Source organism: Capra hircus, chromosome 22 (assembly GCF_001704415.2).
Source record: "Capra hircus breed San Clemente chromosome 22, ASM170441v1, whole genome shotgun sequence".
Taxonomy (NCBI): domain Eukaryota; kingdom Metazoa; phylum Chordata; class Mammalia; order Artiodactyla; family Bovidae; genus Capra; species Capra hircus.
The window spans coordinates 44,809,417-44,833,374 of record NC_030829.1 but is presented as its reverse complement, the minus strand read 5'-3'; the positions used below and the strand labels follow the sequence as shown (position 1 = coordinate 44,833,374).

Here is a 23,958-nt window from a genome sequence, read left to right as displayed (position 1 = left end):
CCTGCCTAAAATGAGTGAGTCATCAGCAGGCCCCTGACACCAGCCAGCTGCAAAGTCTCACGGTGACTGGCCAGATTGAAAAAAGATTTCCAAAAGCTTCAACATAAAAAGCCCAACCAGTTTAGCTTACCTATCAGATTTCCCAATGCTTTCTTCTAGGTCTTTTACAGCCAAAATACCATCTCATAAAAACAAAGGCCTAGAAAAATTACAAAAAGTTAAAACAAGACTTTCTCCCTCTGAAGGGTATAATTCAGTTGATTTGATAAAAGGTCTGAAATCATCTTCAGGGTCACCAATTAAATTTAGAATAATTTAGCTGCAACAGCATCTGTAAATATGAGAACATAAAGTCCAAAAAGAGGTAGGTGGGAGACATCTTGTGGCATCTTTGTGTCACTGGGAATGAAATTCAAGCCACCGACTCATTTATTTTTAGTTTGTTTTCAATGTTTTCTTATGTAAATATCAAACATGCAAAAGTACAGAGAATAGCAAAATGAATCTCCATGTACTCATTTCCCACTTCAACAAGTATCCACTCCTGGGTACTCTTGTTTTGTCTATGACCTCACCTCCTTCGCTTCCCAGGCCCTTGATTATTTAAAACCAAACCCCAGATATTATATGATTTCATTTGTAAATATTATAATATATGTCCTTAAAAGATATGCAGTCTATCTTTTTCAAAAAAATGTTGTCACACCTAAGACAAGTTTACCAGTGACACCTTACTATCATCAGTTCAATCTTCAAATTTCCCTAGTTGGCTCATAATTTTACCATTTTGTTTATTTGAATCAGGATCTAAATAAGGTTCATACATTATAATTGGTTCACTGGTCTCAAGTTTTTTAATCAATGATTTCCCTCTCTACCTATGTCTCTTTTCCTTGAAAACGCATTGTTGTTTCTAAAAACTAAAAAACAAAAAACTGCATGGAGTAATCTATCCTATTCTTCAAGTTTCCCATGGTGGGGAGCTTGCTCACTGAATCCCTTGGAGTTGTTTGCTAAGTTCCTCTCTGTCCTCTGTATTTCCAGTAAGTTTCAGGTTGGATTTTTTGAGCAAAACTGCTTCACTGGCAACAGAGCATACTTCCATCAGGAAGCATGCAGTATTTGATGTGGCATCCCTTAATGCTCAATCCCCAGATCCATGAAATCATTAGAGGTTGCAAAATGGTGAGAGTCTAGCATTCTTTCTTTATTTATTAGCTGGAATATTTCTACAAAGAGAATATTCTCTGCCACAACTCTTTGCTACCCTGAGGTAGCATTTATATAAGTAAGTTATAATGAAGGCTCATTTCTTCCCATTTATTTGCCAGTTTCAAAAATAATGCGTTGGCTCCCTAGAATGTACCCAAAAAAAAAATTTTTTTTAAATAGTATTCATCCTGAACTGGTGGCTCAGAGGGTAAAGCGTCTGCCTCCAATGTGGGAGACCTGGGTTCAATTCCTGGGTCAGGAAGATCCCCTGGAGAAGGAACTGGTAACCCACTCCAGTATTCTTGCCTGGAGAATCCCATGGACAGAGAAGCCTGGTAGGCTACATACAGTCCATGGGGTCACAAAGAGTCGGACACGACTGAGCGACTTCACACACTCCTGAACTCAAGGACTGAATAAAGCATATTTCATGTACTATTAATGCTCATAATCTTTGTTAGGTGGAACATTTTTTTAAAAAATTTGCCCCTAACTCCTTTTGATGTGTCCTATCAATGAAAAGAAGAGAAGCTAAAGGCAAAGGAGAACGGGAAAGATATACCCACTTGAATGCAGAGTTCCAAAGAATAGCAAGGAGAGATAAGAAAGCCTTCCTCCGGGATCAATGCAAAGAAACAGAGGAAAACAACAGAATAGGAAAGACTAGAGATCTCATCAAGAAAATCAGAGATATCAAGGAAACTTTTCATGCAAAGATGGGCACAATAAAGGGCAGAAATGGTATAGACTTAACAGAAGCAGAAGATATTAAGAAGAGGTGGCAAGAATACACAGAAGAACTATACAAAAAAGATCTTCACGACCCAGATAATCACGATGGTGTGATGACTCACCTAGAGCCAGACATTCCAGAATTCAAAGTCAAGTGGACCTTAGGAAGCATGACCACAAAGAAAGCTAATAGAGTTGATGGAATTCCAGTCGAGCTGTTTCAAATCCTAAAAGATGATGCTGTGAAAGTGTTGCATTCAATATGCCAACAAATTTGGAAAACTCAGCAGTGGCCACAGGACTTGAAAAGGTCAGTTTTCATTCCAATCCCAAAGGAAGGCAATGCCAAAGAATGCTCAAACTACTGCATAATTGTACTCATCTCACACACTAGTAAAGTAATGCTCAAAATTCTCCAAGTCAGGCTTCAGCACTACATGAACCGTGAACTTCCAGATATTCAAGCTAGATTTAGAAAAGGCAGAGGAACCAGAGATCAAATTGGTAACATTCATTGGATCATAAAAAAAAAAGAGAGAGTTCCAGAAAAACATCTACTTCTGATTTATTGATTATGCCAAAGCCTTTGACTGTGTGGATCACAACAAACTATGGAAAATTCTTCCAGAGACAGAAATATAAGACCACCTGACCTGCCTCCTGAGAAATCTGTATGCAGGTCAGGAAGCAACAGTTAGAACTGGACATGGAACAACAGACTGGTTCCAAATCAGGAAAGGAGTACACCAAGGCTGTATATTGTCACCCTGCTTATTTAACTTTTATGCAGAGTACATCATGAGAAATGCTGGGCTGGATGAAGCACAAGCCAGAATCAAGATTGCTGAGAGAAATATCAATAACCTTACATATGCAGATGACGCCACCCTTATGGCAGAAAGTGAAGAAAGACTAAAGGGCCTCTTGATCAAAGTGAAAGAGGAGAGTGAAAAAGTTGGCTTAAAACTCAACATTCAGAATAGAAAGATCATGGCATCTGGTCCCATTACTTCACGGCAAATAGATGGGGAAACAGTGACAGGCTTTATTTTGGGGGGCTCCAAAATCACTGCAGATGGTGACTGCAGCTAGGAAATTAAAAGACGCTTGCTCCTTGTAAGAAAAGTTATGACCAACCTGGACAGCATATTAAAAAGCAGAGACATTACTTTGCCAACAAAGGTCTGTCTAGTCAAAGCTATGGTTTTTCCAGTAGTCATTTATGGATGTGAGAGTTGGACTATAAAGAAAGCTGAGGGTCAAAGAATTGATGCTTTTGAACTGTAGTATTGGAGAACACTCTTGAGAGTCCCTTGGATTGCAAGGAGATCCAACCAGCCCATCCTAAAGGAAATCAGTCCTGAATATTCATTGGAAGAACTGATGCTGAAGCCGAAACTCCAACACTTTGGCCACCTTATGCGAAGGGCTCACTCATTTGAATAGACCCTGATGCTGGAAAAGATTGAAGGCGGGAAGAGAAGGGGACGACAGAGGATGAGATGGTTGGATGGCATCACTGACTCAAGGGACGTGAGTTTGAATAAACTCTGGGAGTTGGTGATGGACAGGGAGGCCTGATGTGCTGCAGTCCTTGGAGTCGCAAAGAGTCGGACACAACTGAGTAAATGAACTGAACTGATAAATCTTTGAGAGCTTCCCTACTTTCCTAACTCTTCCCTGGCAGCTCAGTGGTAAACAATCTGCCTGCAATGCAGAAGACCCTGGGTCAGGAAGATTCCCTGGAGAAGGGAATGGCAATCCACTCCAGCATTCTTGCCTGGAAAAGCCCATGGACCAAGGAGCCTGGTGGGCTAGGGTCCATGGGGTCACAAAGAGTCAGACACGACTGAGCAACTAACTTGTTTTTTTCACTACTTTCGGAAATGACAAGATTTCACCATTTCTTGTCCCAGGCACAGACTTATCCATTTCCACAGAAGCCTTTAGTGGGAAAACAGCAAATATGATGCTTGGAAAGGCTATCATTACCAGAGATGGATCTTTATTTCTAGGACTTTGCAGGGACACAGCTAGGATATAACAGATATAGATAAATTACATAGATATTGATATGTTGATATAGATTTTTAAAAACACACATCACAGGACTATAGTATTTTTACTTAACTTGATCAATCTCACATCTCTATCTTCTTCCCAAGTTCTGAAAATCCAAGCTCTTAATGATGCCAACAGAAACACTCATTTGTTTTATCCCATTCTTTGCACACACCTGTCTTAGAATAAAAAATTTCCTATAATAAATAATATCTATTACAACCAATAATATAATCACTGAAAAAAGTTGAAGATTCTATGTAGTATTTTTGTCTGGGATGATACAGTATTTCGGAGAAAGCAATGGCACCCCACTCCAGTACTCTTGCCTGGAAAATCCCATGGACAGAGGAGCCTGGTAGGCTGCAGTCCATGGGGTCGCGAAGAGTCAGATACAACTGAGCGACTTCCCTTTCACTTTTCACTTTCATGCATTGGAGAAGGACATGGCAACCCTGGAGAATCCCAGGGATGGGGGAGCCTGGTGGGCTGCCGTCTATGGGGTCACACAGAGTCGGACACTGAAGTGACTTAGCAGCAGCAGCAGCATACAGTATTTCACTAGAGATGTTACTCAAAGTAGTGTATTTTATAGTCACCTGGAATAGATCCTCACTGTGTGGGGATAACACCACTCACATTAGTAGATAGGTTCATTTGTTTCATTTTCCTTTGACTTTTCAGAAATTGCCTTTTTGGATTTAATTTTGCTTTTTAATTATGTAAAATACAGAGTTCCAAAGTAAAACCTAGAAAACAAACTATATTCAAAGAAGTCTAAATTCTCTCCATGTTCATTCATTCAATTAACAAAACCCCTCAAATTTGGTTTTCAATATTATAGTTTGTCCACCATTTTCTTTAAAATCTAAATAAATATATATTCATACATATATTTATACATACATGTGCATTTCTTCAATCTCTTAGGTAAACAGCAGTTTTATATACTTTTCACCAATCTTGTTTTTTTTCCCCACCTCACCATATATCCTACAGGTCACTCCATATCAATATATAGAGATATTCTTCATCTTTTACATAGCTACATAGTAATCCATTTGTGGATCACAGTGATTTATTCAGTAAGTCCCATTTTGACAGACATGTTGGTTGTTTACAGTCTTTTACTATTACAGATGATATTGTAATGAAAAATCTTGGCTGTTTAGTATTTTTGTCAGCGTATCTTTGGAATCTACTCCTAGAATTTGGATTTCAGAGTCAAAGGCAAACTTGTGTGAATTGCTAGATGTTGGCAAATTCCTCTCTGAAAGGGGATGTACCATTTTGCATTCCTAACAGAAATGGTACTGTAGGGTTAGTTTTTCCCCATCAATAAGTAGCATATGTTTCAAATCTTGGAATTTTTGCTAATCTAACAAATGAGCAATCATTTTTCAATGTAATTTTAATTTATATTTCTCTTATGTATCAGGCTGAGCATCATAAATTAAGGACTACTCACATTTATTTTTCTGTGCATAACTTATAATATTATGACCATTATTCTATCTATATATTGTTACCCTTTGGTTCTATAGGTTATTGGTCCCTAGGGTTGTTTTTAAAAAGTTTATTAGAGATAAAAACCCTCTTTTTGCTGCATAACTAGTAAGTATATTGCCCAAGTTGTTACTTGCCTTTTACTCGATGATAATTTTTGCCAAGCACAAATTCTTTATTTCATGTCATCAAGCTTATCAATCTTACATATTTTTGCCACTATCAGATCTTGATTCATAGTTAGCAATATTTTCCCCATAACAAAGTTACAGAAGAGTTAATTCATGTTTTCTCATAATACTAATATTAAAGCATCACCTAAAAAGGAATATTTCCATTGCTACTATGATGCAATATCTCATCTAATCCTCCCACTACACTAGTGATGCCAAAGATCAATAATAGATTCAACAAATATTTTTGCAGTTCCTACATTGTGCCAGGCACTACTCTCAGAGCTCAGATACTTCACAGAGTAAGTCAAAAGATCCCTTTCTTCAAGAAATTTATGTTGTGATGATGTATTCCTTCTTTATAAATATTAGGTTAACAAAAGGTTAAAATAAATACTTGAGTGCATGTGGCACAGTACTGAAAACCCCAGCTAGGCCACAATGTCTCTGAGGAATAAGATTGTATTTTTTATGTTCTATACAATCTATATTATAAACTTTGTCCAAGAAAGTGGCACTTGAAAATTTAAAGATCTATAAATGAAAAAGGCTCTGAGCATAGAGACAAGTTTTCCTTCTGGTTAGTTACTTCCATGGTCTTACTCAAAGACCCTGTTACATGCCCAAAGTCTTTATGGATTGCTCTGATAAGCAACTAACAGTTCACTGGATTGAATTTTCCATGAGCAAACCCTAGTGGATATTCAGGGACAAAAAGAAGTATGAAAAAAAACTTAAATATTTCTCAGTAATCATATTATGCGTGGTAATGCCGACAACATTTATCTCTTGTTCATTTTTGTATTCCTGGCATTTAGCACTACACCTAACCCACAGAAGGCATTTAATTTAGTAGGCTTATTTAATCTACAGGAGATCCAACAAAGAAGGTTGCTGAAATGATGCTATTTATCTAGCTTCCATATCTTAGTGTTCTGTTTCTTCTAATATATACATACAACACACACACATACACACAGCAAAAAACAAATGTGACTAAATTTTTCCAAATTAAATCTTTAAAACTCATGTACATCTTTCCATAAATGTATTTTTCAACTTTGGGTGGGAGTGAGGTTGAAGAGCTGACAAACCCTAAAGTCTACACCTCTGGCAGTCCCAAGCAATTCTCCTAGTCATGCATTTCCCTTTTTCCTCAACTGCTCTCACAAAAGTTGCCAAAGGTGGTCATAGCTATGGAGAACCAACCCTCTGACACCCAGCTTTGCTGGCACCAGCTAAGCAGTCACACTCAGTAAATGAGGAGCTGCGTCTTCTTATTCCCTTCACATTTCACAAGATCTTAATAACAGAACTTACGATCTGTCCAGTTTCAAATTAACAACTGCCAAGTAGTATTTTAGAGGCTGAATATTATTCTATTAGTAAGGATTTGATAAATCACTTACACTGAAAATTTTAAATAATGTAAAATAATAAATGGAAGAAAATAAATTTCACATACTTCAAGAAAGAAATGCTGGCCATAAAAACAAATTTCTAGAGTTAAAATGATCCTCCCCTATACAACTTATTACCTCAAGTTGTATTCTCCACCTTTAAAAAAAAATAAAACAAGAAGGGTGAAATATATGTCTGTATAGAATAAATATCTGTATTTAATTTAAAAAGAATAAAGTTCATATGAGAATGGGTAAAAGATTCTTGCAGAAGCCCTGCAATTTAACTTCACTCTTTACATTTTGGTTTGATATGTAAATACACACATAAAGAAGCCCAACCACAGCAAATGTTATCCTTTTTCCAGAGGAATGGAGGCAAGCGTTACAAATGTGGGTCCAGTGTCAAGGAGACCTTAATCACAATGTACACTGGTTATTTCCAAATGGTGATCCCAAAAGGAAAAAAAAATAAATGGAAGTACTTAATAAATTCTGTTTTCCATAAAATTCATACCAAAAAAAGAAAGAAAAAAAGTGAGCTTGGAGGTCAGTGAGAGTTTGGTTGGATTTTCCTCCTCCTAAATTCTGTCATCTCCTTTTCTAAAGTGGCAATTTTCAGCTTCCCACAGGCATGACATAAATATATTTTTTTTCCTGCAAACCATTCACCAGTAGATAACACTTACTATGGACATGTACTCTCTCACAGATGATTAACTACTTGCATATTGTCACTTTAAGTTGCAGCTTAATATAGTATAGACATCTTTTGCAAAACAGAAATAAAAAGCACTACTGATCTAGTGATTTTCTTTCAAAGAATATAAGGGGCTCTGACCCCGTATCTCTATATCCCCCACCAAAAATGGATACAGATTATGAGGGGATATAATATAGAAATTAAAATGAATCAGTTATCTTAATTACATGTTGAGCCACACAGTTCAAATAACATCCCAGTAAGCTCAAATAGAAGGACCAAATTCCTTTGTTTCACTAGAAAAATACGTTGTTCAAAGTAAGCTGACAATGGGCTAAGGATTGGAAAGTTTTTGATTAAAAAGGGATTTTTGTTGGAACATTTATAATGAGATTTGAACTGCAGTAACAATATAAAATTGAAAGCAGAATTATATATAAAATGGTACTGTAAAATATCATTATTTTAGTACAATGGAAAATAAGGTGTTTGTGGTTTTACTCTATAAATTTTGTGTTGTCTGCTCATACATATTTCTTCTTGGCCATCTTCTAAATAGCCATTCTGATGTCCAAGTTCTTCTGCACCAGCATTCATTTGTGGTGGGGGGAACCCACACAATCAACATCTCCTAGGCTCTGCTTTTTTCCTCCATTTTATTGGCTTTTCAAGACTAATTCTTGTCCACGCATCACACTGGTGTTCCGTTACATGGCAGACAATGAATTTTCCTAATCCATTTAGTGTGCTGACAGAGTCATGTTCACAATTTATAGAATTTCCTTTTAGACATCTACCTATTTCACAGTTGATTAAGATTCAAACTGAACACCTGTGTTTATGAAGTCAAAAGCAATTTTATACTAACAAGGTGTTAAACATGGCATTTTCTGAAAGCCTGAACAATGACAACAAAAGCATTGGGCTCTGGACCTATGGAATAAAATAATGTTTGTAGCTACCTGTACCATCCTTTAACAGGACCCCTCAAAAAAAGTCACAGAACTGCAGCCAACAACCAGGACACATTTTAATTCCACCACCACAAGTCTTTCGTATTTCACCTAAAGAAAGCAAGAGTATGAGGCTGACTTGCAAAGTTTACCTGGGTGTCTAAAATCTGCACAACAGCTAAAAATCTCAAGTGAAACCTAGCTCCTTTAAACAATGTCTTCACTAGCTAGATACCAGGACATTTTCAGCATTCTGGGGCCCCTAAAGGCTGACCCTGGCTCATTTTTGTGTGACCCCAGAGTTTTCACATCATTAATAAAGAGAGAATCAAAACAAAGCCCACAGACATTAGGGGAGGGGAATGTGTGTAGTTTGGCACTGGCATCATACATACCCTCAAAATGAAAAGGGGAAAAAAAAATAAAATGCACGTAGCAGAGGTGGTGACCCCTATAATGACTGTGGTTCCCAAGATTTTTTTCCTACTGGTAATAAACTATTTTGCAGACCTCCCAATTATGGCCACCATGATAGTTACAACTTTGCAGGTTTATGCCTTTTTCTTGAAGTTAAGAGTGTTATCAATAAAAATTTCAAATGATGCCTTTCCTGGTCAAATAAAAACATTTTAAAATGTGAAGCCAACAATGGGATTAGAATGAAAAATACAAGTGACACCAGGATTTTGTTTTGTATATTTTTTCACCAACCTCCTTCATTTATCAATTTTAAAGACATTCCTTACAACTCTTAAAAGTGATACAATGCACCCTGATTTGGCACTGGGGTGTTTTGACAGTCTTAAAAGTTGGTTTCATCATTTGCTACTAACTTTTTGAAAAAAACAATTCACTTTTTTTTTATGAAGAAGTCAACATCTTTATTTGAAAAACAGAAAAACTATTAAAATAATATGTGATGAAATTTATCACATACATTAACATAGATATGATTATGAAGGACATTAAACAAAAGTTTCCCTCAAAAAGGACAATTCTAATATTATCCTTTGAAGGCTGGACTAAAGTGATTTAAAAGGACTTTACTGCTTGCCAGTCAACAGGGGCCAGAGGTAAAAAGGAAAACTGCAATTATTTTTTTAAAGTAAAGGAGCACTCCTTGTAAATCCCATCTTACATATTGTGGAAAATACAATTTCCAGTCATTGAAAAAAAACTCCTTTGGTCACATGTGTGAGTTTAGAAGAAGGAGTAGTTCCTCAAGTATATGAACAGTTTACAAAGCCCTATGTGAATGCATCTTGTCCCACAGCCCCTGGACACCATAAAGCATTCCCAACTCCTTGTCAGGGTGACCTTTATATCCAGGAGTCCTGGCCTCACCTTGAAGTGGGGTGGAGGACCCATTTCAATGAGAAACAAACCCAGAAACAAGGACTCATAAAATGTGTCTTGTCTCCATAAAACAACATGTTCACAGTCAAAGCTTGGTTTTATGATTCATCATGAGAACTGACAGCTCCACGAGGTGTGTTATCACACTGAATCATCCATGACTCAGAGGAACAAAAAATGCTGCCGTGGGCTTAAAAAGCACCTCCTCCTCCACCAGTACCTTGCAGTCTCCCTGAAGAAATTATCCTCACCATTTCTCTTAAGAATGTATTTAATTTTTATACTACATATGTACAGTAAGTGTATCATAGACCACTTAAAGATCACCTGAGACTCCTACAAAAATAAAAAACAGTAAGATACTGTTGCCTATTCCTTTTTTTTTTTCCTACAAAGGGTGAATGCATGTATGAATATGTACATATATACACAATCCTAAACATTTTTAAAGAAATAAAAATTAAATAATATACAATAAATTCTTAATATACTGGAATTCTAGACTTCATAAAAATAGTATCCTCCCTATAGTTTGGACAATACCCCACATTAATATGTCCACAGCGCTATTGCTATAGCCACAATGTTACTGTAAGAATTTACGATCTCAGAGTTATTCATTCTTATCCCTATTTATAGACAGTACAGGGTTGTATCTAGTGAGCATTCTTGAATCCCTAGTGAACCTCCCTGTTAAATACAGAATTATAAAATCTGGCATAACCTTTGCCATGAATATTAAACGAGATAATATATATCACTTACTTAACACAAAGAAACCCTTGGTCCACTGGGATGCTTGAAAAGTGCTAGATTTCTAGTTAAAGAGTTTTAGAACTTGAGAACCCAAGTCTGTCACTCACTGTTCGACCTTGAGCAAGATACATATTCTCTCTGAACCTCTATTTCCTAGTCTTAAGAAAAGGAGACAACAATACCAAATTCACAAGCTGTAAGTCAAGTTTAAAATAACATATTGCATGGAAAACAGCTACAGTTTTTGAAAGTCAACAGAGCAGTCATGTCTTGTACTTAGTAGACATTCGAGCAATGTAATTAAATTACTAAATCCAAGACCCGTATCCTCTGAGATTATGGATCCCACATTGTCAAGCACCTGTGTGTCATAGATGCTTAATAAAATATTATCAAAGAATATGCTGCTTGTTCCGACAAGTTCAGGGGAGGGTCTGTCTAAAGTATAGCTGACTGAAGCATTTCTAAGTAGATGCAGGAAATCCTGAAATAATCTGTAAGTCTATAAATATAATTCCTTTTCTCAAGGAGAACCAGAGGATAGGTTTAAATCAAAACATAAAATCTTAACATTAACAGTGTAATCACCTTAGGAATACTGGAGTGGGTAGCCAGTCCCTTCCCCAGGGGATCTTCCCGACCCAAGGATCAAAGTAATGTCTCCTGCACTGGCAAGTGAACTCCTTACCACTGAACCAGGAGGGAACCCTTAGCAATGTTAGCCTTAAATTACAAGAGATATAAATGGCTATTTTCATATAGCTTGCATACTTCAGTTGTCAAAGGAGCTAAACATTTTAATTCTAGCTTCTTTGTTTCCTTTTGTCTGCTTTTAAAGAAGCAAAGAGAGATGAAGCCCAATTAAGATTTTGTGTGGGATTATTACCAACAAGTGATAATAGATTCAGTGAGTATTCAAGGTATTCTGATCAGCTCTCTATCATATATCCATATATATCATATAACTATAATGTTGACTCAATAAAGGCAGGAGCCAAATGTGGCACATAGTAGCCATTCAAAATATATATGTTGAATGAAAAATTCATGAAATCCATAGGGCGGGGATCTTTAATGCGAAACTCTTGGAAATGCTTCAGGGTATATGTAAACTACCTGAAAGTATATACGTTATGGCATGTATAAGCATGGATGTGCTGAGGTTAATTTTCTGAGGAGTGAACCAAAAGACTGCACGACATTTTCTTATATTGATGACATTTAAAAACCAAAATCAAAAATGTTATGGATCATTGCCAAGGAGCTGCCACTAACCTAACCTGCATGTGTTGCCTCTCACCTTGTCAACACTAAACCCATACATTTTTTAATTAACAGGTTGTCAAGTGTTTTCTTTTAGACCAGTAGGAGGTTTCCCTAACTACTTGGAACAAATGAGTATAAAAGCAACCATCATATACCACTGTCATATAACGTATCTTCCAGAAAACATACAGAAGAGACATCATGCTTGGCACTTAGGGAATCATACTGGGCTGGGGCAAAGTGTACTTGCAAGAAAACACACAGACACCTTTTAATTTGAAGCCAGAACAAAATAGATGGCATTTTCATAGTATCTTCATTTCTCTGCAACATTCTAAGACATAAAAAAGTGACTCAACTGAAATATAAAAGTCTGAACTCAGTAAAAGCAGATACCAAAAATTCAAAGGAGACACACAAAGGTAGAACACACAGAATGGATGGTAAGAGAAGTGAGGTGGAGTGTTCCCCAAATATCCTGATGTGCAATAGTGATAAAAATCACAGCAGTGATGATAGTCAACACAACTGATAGTTAAAACCCTTTAGAAGAATCTAAACACTTCTCATATGGACACATCAAGCTGGCATAACGCTGCCATTTTACAGTCAAGATGTGGAGGCTCAGAAATTTAAGTCTTGTTTACGTCACAGTGATTAAATGGGGAGATTAAGGCATGTGCACACATCTCCCACTTCTAAATGCTGCTTTTTCATAGCACATTTTACTTCAGATGATAAAATAATAGCTAGGCCTTTCTTTGTAATTTCTGGATATGTTGGCAATTATTCATTGAAATTCATAAAAGTCAAGGAACTAAAGTCAATTTATTATTATCTCTATGCACATGAAATTAATGTGTTGGTTGATAAGGGTAAATTAGTACGTGGAAAACATCAAGGGAACTAGCAAAGTAAGATACTTGGCGTTAGGGTTCTTTGAAGCTATTTTAAAAAGTAAAATGCTATGTTAAGAGCTATGTGGTGTCTGTGCGTGTGTGTATGTGTAATTATTATTCCGCTGATTTACTGCACACATGTCAAAGAGCATCTGGGCATCTGCACAAGTTAAAACAAATCTATCCAGGAGCCAAGCCACATAGCCACAAACCCAGACAACTTGCCTTCCCCCTTGTCCCACCCTTCAACCTACCACCTCCCAAATGCAAATTGCATGGTGGTAAAAAGCCTTCCTTATGGAGATGAATTGTTGAGTCAGTAACATCTGTCACTTTCACCATATTCTTAAAGAGAAGCCAAAGACAGCTAATGGCAAAGGTTTTCCAGAGATGCAGGAAGGCCTCTTCCCATTCTAGAGAAAGTCATCTTCTATTTTGGCAAGAGTGTTCGTAAAGACTTAGGAATCTACCTGGAAGGAGCTATCATTTTATAAACTCTTCCAAGGATGAAACCATGCCTTTCACAGGAATGTAAGCTCAGTTCTTTCGTTGTAGGGCTCAAGGAAACATCTCATGTACTGAATACTCACCCACTAACCCACATTAGGTAGGGAGACTCTTATTTTCCTCTGTTTTTCCAAGAAGCAGGAAAATCACTTTAATGTATTTTACCGGGCTGCCAAAAATCCTTTCCCTATGATCCAACAATTAGAGCTAATTTCAACCTAAATTGCTTCCTCTAAGAGATGGATATCATTAGATAACTCTTTCCATTTCCATTTATGAAGATTTTAAAAGAAGAAAAAATGCAAAAGAAAATTCCTTGTATGTTTCCAGCTGATAAAATCATTAATCTCACACTCCCAACTTCAAAGCAGAAAACCAGAAAATCATCTCACTTTCTCTACACATGGAGAATAATTTTTTCTACTTCAAAGTGCCGTCTCTTTATTGGGTCATTTTAATTATTGACTGTGGGATGAAAGCTATCGATATAATGTCACCACTGTCTTTTTCATGAAATATATATAGGTCTAATTTGAACTGCAGTAATTCGAGAGATGCAAAATACAAGGGGACAGGATAAGAAAAGGGAAAAAGGCTGGGGAATAGAGCACTCATCAATACAAGGCAGTGAAAGGAAGATAGTAAGCTTTTCTAAGCTGACTTTTCTCATTCCTTCCTTCTGGAGGGGAACTATCAGGAAGCCTGGGCCATATCTCAACAGACTGCCTTGCATCTTAAGTTTCCTTCTACCCATACACAACAACACAATTACAGTAACTTTATTAGTAGTGATATTATTACTGCCAATGTAAGACAACTGTGATACAACCTGTTGCTCTGTGAATGTCCACTTTAAAGAAAAGCTTGTGCTCATAGAAAGGAGGTTAGCAAATCTGGCCCTGTTCAGAGTAAGACTGTTAGAGAAAAGACAAACCAGGCATGCAAATTTCCAATCAATCCTCTCACCAAGAAATCACGTGCCATAAATGGCAAACTTTCTCTGTAAAGGACCAGAGAGTAAATATTTTCAACACAAAAGCAACCAAAGACAGCACATAGATGAAAGAGTATGGTTGTGTTCTAATAAAACTTTACAAAATCAGGCAGAGAGCAGGATTTGTCCCAATAAGCCAACAGACAAGGACTACATGGAAATGTTCTATATATAGCTGTGCTATCCCATACACTAGTCTCAAACTACATGTGACTATTAAATACATGAAAAGTGACTAGTGTGACTGAGAAGCTACAGTCTAAATTTAACTGCACTTTACTTAATCTAGATTTGAATAGACCCATGTGCCTGGTGGTCAGGCACAGCATAGTTTTATAGTATTAGATAGCACAGTTCTATAGTATATGCTATACTATATAGTAGTAATATATACTAATATAGCATAATATTAGCACAGTTTCAGGTTCACTGCTCTTCACTGCTGTTTCCTCAAATATTATACAAGTCAACCTTCAATTAAGGTGTAGTTCATATTTATGCCTTAAAAATTTAAATATCCAAGCTTCTACATTCACAGTGGAACTATACACAACTAAAAATGATATTTCTTATATGTAAAATATCTACATCATTAAGGCCAAAATGACAGTTTTGGCTTGAAGCTACCAATTAACTGCCTATTGACCAATGAAGTGCATAGACCGATCAGGTCCAGGCCAAGACCTGTCCAACCTGGAGCCTGTTTCCCTTCTCCTCTGTGCATTTTCCTGCACCTTGGCTGAGGACACAGGTCTACTCTATGGCCCCAGTAACTCCTACAGAAAATCCAAACTTTCCCAAAGACCCCAAACTGTATACATGCAAAGACATGGCTTCAAGAGCACAAGAAACAATATGTAACTCAAGTAGACTGCCTTCTAAAGTAATCCATGTAAAACAGTGCCTCAACACAAAAATGAGGGAGATTCACTGTATTCTTTGCTATTGACTCCATGTAATAATTTATATTCTAGTAATTGTTTTATTTATAATAACTAGTTTGTGTTTTGCAATTCTTAATAGACCCAAGATATAATTTAAGGAGAAGAAGCAAGAAAGTAGGATAGTAACAAGTTATTTAGGGGTTTTTTTTCTACATATGAATAAAAAATAAAAAATCATATTTCATTTAAGAAACTGTATGAATAAGTTGAAACAATATCAACTTTCTTCCAAGGGTAAAATAATCTTGAAATCTGAGGACACTCTTAGGAAGTATGAAAGATAAGGGTGCCAGGAGTGAAGCCTACACAGACACACAGTAACAGGAAGGTAGAAGCCATTCTGATGTTTTTATGATTTTTGATAAAACGAAACCATTTCAGGTACAATCATTATCTGTGGTTCCAACATTCAAAAAAATAAAAACTCAAAAAAAAAGAAAAGCAAAGCAAACTCCTTTGGTGGCACAACCTAACACAAATCAATAGGAGGTTTCTGATATATGCTTTAATTATACTATTTAAGTGTAAAAAATTTTTTTCTCTGCACAAATATTCATATATTTGTTTATGGGATATTGTTGCAACCCCACTGGGAGGGTTAGACAATCCATGATTCATGCAACAGATCTTACCTTTCCAAAATCCCCAAGATATCTGATATCCAAGATGTATCTGGCCCCAAGGATTTGGATAAGGGAGTCTTCTAATGAAAGCAGTTTGGGTAGGATATTTGCTGTCAATTCAATGTCTACTGTCCTGAAACAGTACCTTACCTCAGTCTGAAGAATGGCAGCTCTCTGTTCTTTGGCAGTAAGTGACTCTTTAAGCACTTCAATGTGTTGCTTGCAATCTGAATTCTGATTGCTAAGAGTTTCAAGCTTTGTTTGTAAGGCAAGAAGTTCTGACTCTTTCTTTGAAAGCTCCTGCTTCAACTGATCAATCTGTAAAACAATGAAATTACAAAAAATTATAAGCTACAGCTCCTACTCTTTACATTTGAGGACTACAGAATTCTCTTAAATTTTCAAGAGCTAGTGATCATTAATTACTACAACATGGCAGACCATGCGCTTAAAAATACAGCCTTGGGAGTCACTTAGTCTTAGGGGTCCAGGGAGCCTCTTCAAGGGCAACTGACAATAGAAAACAGGAAAGGTAAGGTCCACAAGATGCTTTCTATCTGCCACACCACTGAGAACCAAGGTTCACAATGGAATGAAGGCTTCCTGGCCAAAGCCAAACTCATCCAAGAAAAAATAAGGTCTATTGACCACAGTCCTCAGAAGGGTCAACAGGAAGCTAACAAAGGTAATTACCCAAGACAGAATCTAGACCTTCTCTGATACTCCACAATGGAAATGATCATTCAAGAGCATCATTCGACAGAAGAGAATCCTCACCCCCAAAAAACAAGCACTGAGGGATCTTTTTTCTTATATTACATATTAAAAAGATACAAAAGGACATCAAAAATACATAAAATGGAAAAATAATACAAGAAACATTCATTACTCAATTCACTAAAAGGATCACTAGAATTATCCAATTCCCAACCCGTTTCTATTTCCTTTCCCTCTCTGGAAACAATCACCACCCTAAATTTTGTGTTCATCCTTTTCTTATTTGTCTTTCAAGCTTATCTTATTTTTCTGCACCTGTAAATTCTATACTATTTAATTTTGCATGGTTTTTAACTTTATTTGCACTGTGTTTTCTTTTTTAGCTTTTTGCTTTTTTCTACTCAATCTAATATCTTCAAGATTAAATCCAGTTCCTATTTGTGCAATGTGTTCATTTTCATTAAGGTACAAGCTTGCTCCTTGGAAGAAAATCTATGACCAACATAGATAGCACAGTAAAAAGCAGAGACATTACTTTACCAACATAGGTCCATCTAGTCGAAGCTATGGTTTTTCCAGTAGTCATGTACGGATGTGAGAGTTGGACTATAAAGAAAGCTGAGCGCAGAACAATTGATGCTTTTGAACTGTGGTGTTGGAGAAGACTCTTGAGTGTCCCTTGGATTGCAAGGAGATCCAACCAGTCCATCCTAAAGGAAATCAGTCCTGAATATTCATTGGAAGGACTGATGCTGAAGCTGAAACTCCAATACTTTGGCCACGTGATACAAAGAACTGACTCATCTGAAAAGACCCTGATGCTGGGAAAGATTGAAGGCGGGAAGAGAAGGGGATGAGAGAGGATGAGATGGTTGGAGGGCATCACCGATGTGATGGACATGAGTTTGAGTAGGCTCCAGGAGTTAGCGATGGACAGGAAAGACTGGCGTGCTGCAGTACATGGGGTCGCAAAGACTCAGACACAACTGAGCGACTGAACTGAACAGTATTCCATTGTAAGACTTCATCAAAAGTATTTGTCTACTGTGCTGTTAACAGACATTCGGACTTATTTCCAGGTTTTTTTGTTTTTGTTTTTTGCTATTATGAAAAATGCTATTCTGAACATCCTTTTTTTTTTTTTACTTTATTTTACTTTACAATACTGTATTGATTTTGCCACACATCAACATGAATCCACCATGGGTGTACATGAGTTCCAAATCCTGAACCCCCCTCCCACCTACCTCCCCATACCATCTCTCTGGGTCATCCCAGTGCACCAGCCCCAAGCATCCTGTATCCTGTATCGAACTTAGACTGGCGATTCATTTCTTATATGATAGTATACATGTTTCAATGTCATTCTCCCAAATCATCCCACCCTCTCCCTCGCCCACAGAGTCCAAAAGTCTGTTCTATACATCTGTGTCTCTTCTGCTGTCTCGCATACAGGGTTATCATTACCATCTTTCTAAATTCCATATATATGTGTTAGTATACTATATTGCTGTTTTTCTTTCTGGCTTACTTCACTCTGTATAATCGGCTCGAGTTTCATACACCTCATTAGAACTGAGTCAAATGTATTCTTTTTAATGGCTGAGTAATACTCCATTGTGTATATGTACCACAGCTTTCTTATCCATTTATCTGCTGATGGACATCTAGGTGGCTTCCATGTCCTGGCTATTATAAACAGTGCTGTGATGAACATTGGGGTACATGTGTCTCTTTCAGTTCTGGTTTCCTTGGTGTGTATGCCCAGCAGTGGGATTGCTGGGTCATAAGGCAGTTCTATTTCCAGTTTTTTCAGGAATCTCCACACTGTTCTCCATAGTGGCTGTACTAGTTTGCATTTCCACCAACAGTGTAAGAGGGTTCCCTTTTCTCCCCACCCTCTCCAGCATTTATTGCTTGTGGACTTTTGGATCACAGCCATTCTGACTGGTGTGAAATGGTACCTCATTGTGGTCTTGATTTGCATTTCTCTGATAATGAGCGATGTTGAGCATCTTTTCGTGTGTTTCTTTGCCATCTGAATGTCTTCTTTGGAGAAATGTCTATTTAGTTCTTTGGCCCATTTTTTGATTGGGTCGTTTATTTTTCTGGAATTGAGCTGCATAAGTTGCTTGTATATTTTTGAGATTAGTTGTTTGTCAGTTGCTTCATTGGCTATTTATTATTTTCTCCCATTCCGAAGACTGTCTTTTCACCTTACTTATAGTTTCCTTTGTTGTGCAGAAGACACTAATAAATGGAGAAATATACCATGTTCATGGATCGGAAGAATTAGTATAGTGAAAATGAGTATACTACCCAAAGCAATCTACAGATTCAATGCAATCCCTATCAAGCTACCAGCGGTATTTTTCACAGAGCTAGAACAAATAATTTCACAATGTGTATGGAAATACCAAAAACCTTGAATAGCCAAAGCAATCTTGAGAAAGAAGAATGGAACTGGAGGAATCAACCTGCCTGACTTCAGGCTCCACTATAAAGCCACAGTCATCAAGACAGTATGATACTGGCACAAAGACAGAAATATAGATCAATGGAACAAAACAGAAAGGCCAGAGATCTTCTGAACATTCTTATACATACTACCTGGTACACATTGTAAAAAATAATCTAGAAGTTAAATATGCACATCTTCATATTCACTAGATAACATTAAAGTGTTTTCTAAAGGACTTATATTAATTTCTATGGTCATAAGCAATGTGTAAATGTGCCAATCACTCCATGTCTTTGCCAATATCATATGTCATTGGAGTTTTACATTTTGGCCAGTCTGGTAGGAGTTATGGTAGAAGACCTCTAAAAATGACTGCCACCAATTTCTTCCTACTTATACACATATGCCATTCCTCACAACTAAAGGAGAAGTCTATTTACCCTCCTCTTGAGCATGGACTGGACTGTGACTTGCTTCAGCTAGCAAAATGCAGAACAAGTGTCAGTATGTGTGTTCTAGCCTCTAGGAGAACTAGTGGCTTTAGCTTCCTCTCACTGGAAGCTAACCACAAAGACAGAAGTCCAGCCACCCTGTGACCACTTGGCTGTGAAGAAGTCTATGCCAGCCACACTATCAAGCCATGCAGAAAGACAGAGAGGAACTTTTCTGATATTCCTGGTGGAATTTGTGGCTTCTGTCTTGTTCCTGGTCTTAAAGGGAAGAATTTCAGTGTTTCGTCATTAAGCTTGATGTTTGCTTTAGCTTTTTATAGGCACTCAAGTTTTAGAAAGTTCCCTTTTATTACAACTCTGTCAAGAGTTGTTTTTTCAATCATTAAGGAATGCTTAATATTATCAAGCATTTTTCTGCACCTGGTGATTTATCACATTTTCCCCTTTAATATAATAAATTATATTAACGGATTTTTAAAATATTACTCTCTCCATGCATTACTGTGAAATATTCCACTTCATCATGATGCATTATTATTTTTATATATTACTGGATTCATCTTGCTAATATTTTGTCAGCATTTCTACACTTATGGGCAAGACTGATTTGTAATTTTCCTATCTTGTGCTATCTTTATCAAGTTTTAGCATTAATTTCCAAATAAAGTAAGGAGTGTTCATTCTTTTAGTGTGTTCTGAAATAATTTGTGTAAAACTGCAAAAAAATTTTTTTTACTGAAGTTCATTAAAAATCATCCAGAGCTGGTATTTTCTTTTTCCAAAGACCATTCCTTACTTCATCCATCTTTAATGATTATAGGAATATCCATGTTTCTAATTATGTGAATCAACTTTGCTAAGTTGTTTTCATTAAAAGACTTTCATTTCATCTAAATTTTCAGCCTGTTGGCATGAAGTTTTCATAAAACTCATTTATATTTGATATAATGGTATGTATGACTATCATTTTTCATTCCTAATATTTTTATTTTTAATTATTTTCCTGATGAATCTCAGCAGAAGCATGTCCCACTAAATAACCTCTTCAAAGAGCCAATTTTGGTTCTGTTGACATCCAACATTTTTATTTTCTATTTCATTAGTTTCGGCTCTAATTTTTAAATTATTTTCTTTTCATATTTTCCTTGGGTTTATTCTATTTTCTTTTCCTAAGCTTAAGTTGGAATATTATCTCACTAATTTTCATAGTTTTTTCTTTCCATGTATGAGCTTTAAGAGCATATATTTTCCTGTCAGTATCATTTTAGCTCACTCTCTCTAGTTTGATATACCTTGACATTATTGTATAGCCTTAAATATTTTCCAATCTCTATTATTATCCCTTGAACCATGAATAACTTAAAAGTATGTTTCTTAATCTCCAAACACATAAGTGTTTCCTAGTTATCTCTTTTTTTTATGTCTTACTTGCTTTGTGAGTAGAGAACATGGTCTGTTCTACAGTATTCATTTGAAATTTGGTGTATCTTGCTTTATGCAGAGTATGTAGTCAGTAATCATAAATGCATCCTTTATGAAAGTGAAAAGTGAAGTCGCTTAGTTGTGTCTGACTCTTTGCGACCCCATGGACTGTAGCCTAACAGGCTCCTCCATTCATGGAATTTTCCAGGCAAGAGTACTGGAGTGGGCTTCCATTTCCTTCTCCAGAGGATCTTCCCAACCCAGGGATTGAACCCAGGTCTCTGCATTGCAGGCAGATGCTTTACTGTCTGAGCCACCATGGAAGCATTCTGTATACTATATGCTTAAAAAGATTATGGATCCAACAATTGTTGGGCGCAATATTCCATATATGTGCATGACATTTGATTACACTTTTATTTTTAGAATATTTCCATCATCTTAATATGAAACTCTATAAATAGAAAAGTCACTCTTCATTCCTCATCCTCTACACCTAGCCCTAGGCAACCAATAATCTACATTATGGATTGGACTTTTCTGGGAATCTCATATAAATGCACTCTTCAATATTCGTACTTTGTCACTGGCTTCTGTAACATAGCACAACATTTCAAGTTTCATCCATGTTGTAGCATGTAATAAGTACTTCATTGCTCTTTATAGCTGAGTAATACTTCACTGTATGAATATGCATGATTGTTTCTATCTATTCACCAGTTGATGGACACCTAAGTTGTTTCCACATTTTGACTATTAATAATGCTGCTAAGACCATTCATGTACAAGTGTGTGGAGACATATGTTTTCATTTATCTCGGATATAAACACAGGTGTGAAACTGCTAGGTCACATGGTAACTATGTTTAGCTTTCTGAAGAATTTCTACCTGTTTTCCAAACTGACTATACCATTTTATTGGAGAAGGACATGGCAACCCACTCCAGTGTTCTTGCCTGGAGAAGCCCAGGAACGGGGGAGCCTGGTGGGCTGCCGTCTATGGGGTTGCACAGAGTCGGACACGACTGAAGCGACTTAGCAGCAGCATACCATTTTATATTCCCACTAGAAACATATGAGGGTTCTAATTTCTTTAAAACCTCACCAGCACTTGTTATCATCTGTCTTTTCACTCATCATCATTCCAGCAAGTATAAAGTGGTTATCTCCTTATGGTTTTGCTTTCTCTAATGACTAAGATGCTATCAAACATCTTTTTCCGTACTTGTTAGACATTCATATATCTCCTTTGGACAAATGTTCTGTTAAGACTTTTTCTTTGCCTCTAAGATTTTATGTCTTTATTTTGATGCAAATAGAGAGATTTCATTTTATTTATCTTATTTTGGGTATTTTAAGACTTTTGAATTTGTAGACTGATACTTGTGAAAATTCTCAGCTTTTATCTCTTCAAATATGCCTTCTGAATAATAACTGTCCCTATTTTATCTCTCTTTCCTCAAGAATTTGGGTTAGATTTGTGCTAGATCTTCTCATTCTATCTTCTATGCATCTTTAATGTTTTCTATCTTCTTATCTTTCATTTAATTTCTTCTGCCCTATTTTCTAGTCTATTAAGTTTCTCTTCTGCTATGACCACTCTGCGATTAAATATATTTCTCAAACTTTAAAATTTCCATTTTTATATTTTTCCATTTCTAGGTCATTTTATTTGCTTCTTTTTAAATTTCCTTGGTATTTTTATAGCCTCTTGCCCTTTAGCCATATTTTCAACTCCTTTTATTTAACATACTGCTGCTGCTAAGTCGCTTCAGTCGTGTCCGACTCTGTGCGACCCCATAGATGGCAGCCCACCAGGCTCCCCCGTTCCTGGGATTCTCCAGGCAAGAACACTGGAGTGGGTTGCCATTTCTTTCTCCAATGCATGAAAGTGAAAAGTGAAAGGGAGGTCGCTCAGTCGTGTCTGACTCTTCGCGACCCCATGCACTGCAGCCCACCATGCTTCTCCATCCATGGGATTTTCCAGGCAAGAGTACTGGAGTGGGGTGCCATTGCCTTCTCCGATTTAACATACTAAACATACTTATTTCATAGTGTTTGTCTTAAAATTTCAATTTCTGAAGTCTTTCCCTTCTAGTTCTGCTATTCATTCTTTCTGTTGGCTTTTGCTTACAGTGACTTGCTTTCTTGAAGGTTTTGTAAATTTTTTAAATTTTTACTCACGTGTTTTGGAACTTTCTCTGGAGAAAAGTACTAAGAGGTCTTAGTTGAACATGTGGTCCTTCAGAACATTTATCTCAGCCAATACCTGGGCACTACCAACCACGGGCTCCTTTAAACTACATTCTATACCGAAAGTTCTTGGATCACCTCACACTGCACATCTGCACAAGAGCCAGCTGTGGTTACAGATTCTCAGTGCTAGTTTTTTTCACCTTTATCTTGGCTCAAAGGTTTAAAATAGGTAAATAAATGATTTTCCCTGGAGCCCCTTAGTCTAGGTGGGAGGAGAATAGAGTGGGCAGTTTATTTTTACTTTACTCCTGCATTAAGAGTCTAGCTGTCTGGGATCCCAGCTTTATGTGGTAGTGGGATTCCTACTTGGCTCCTCATTTTGAGCAGGCTCAAGCTTCTGTCACTTTCCTTCAGTGTCGCTGTGACTGTGAAAACTGAAGCTCAAGTTCATCTGTCCAGCAAAGCCAACAAGAAGACAAAACCAGGAATTTCCCTGGTGGTCCAGTGGTTAAGACTGCACGCTCTCAATGCAGAGGGCCTGGGTTCGATCTCTAGCTAGTGAACTAGATCCTGGATGCCACAATTAAAGATCCAGCATGTCACGATAAAGATCCCATATGCTGCT

General features: G+C 36.9%; 1 protein-coding gene across 7 annotated transcripts in view; it reads right to left on the bottom strand.

The window, feature by feature from the left end:
- ERC2 (ELKS/RAB6-interacting/CAST family member 2) overlaps positions 1-23,958 on the bottom strand; it is a 996,291-nt gene that overhangs the window by 635,598 nt on the left and 336,735 nt on the right. For all 7 annotated transcript variants that reach the window (XM_018038455.1, XM_018038458.1, XM_018038452.1 and 4 more), the window contains exon 6: positions 16,236-16,403. In XM_018038455.1, the coding sequence (XP_017893944.1) occupies positions 16,236-16,403 (168 nt within the window). The remainder of the gene's footprint in view (positions 1-16,235; positions 16,404-23,958) is intronic.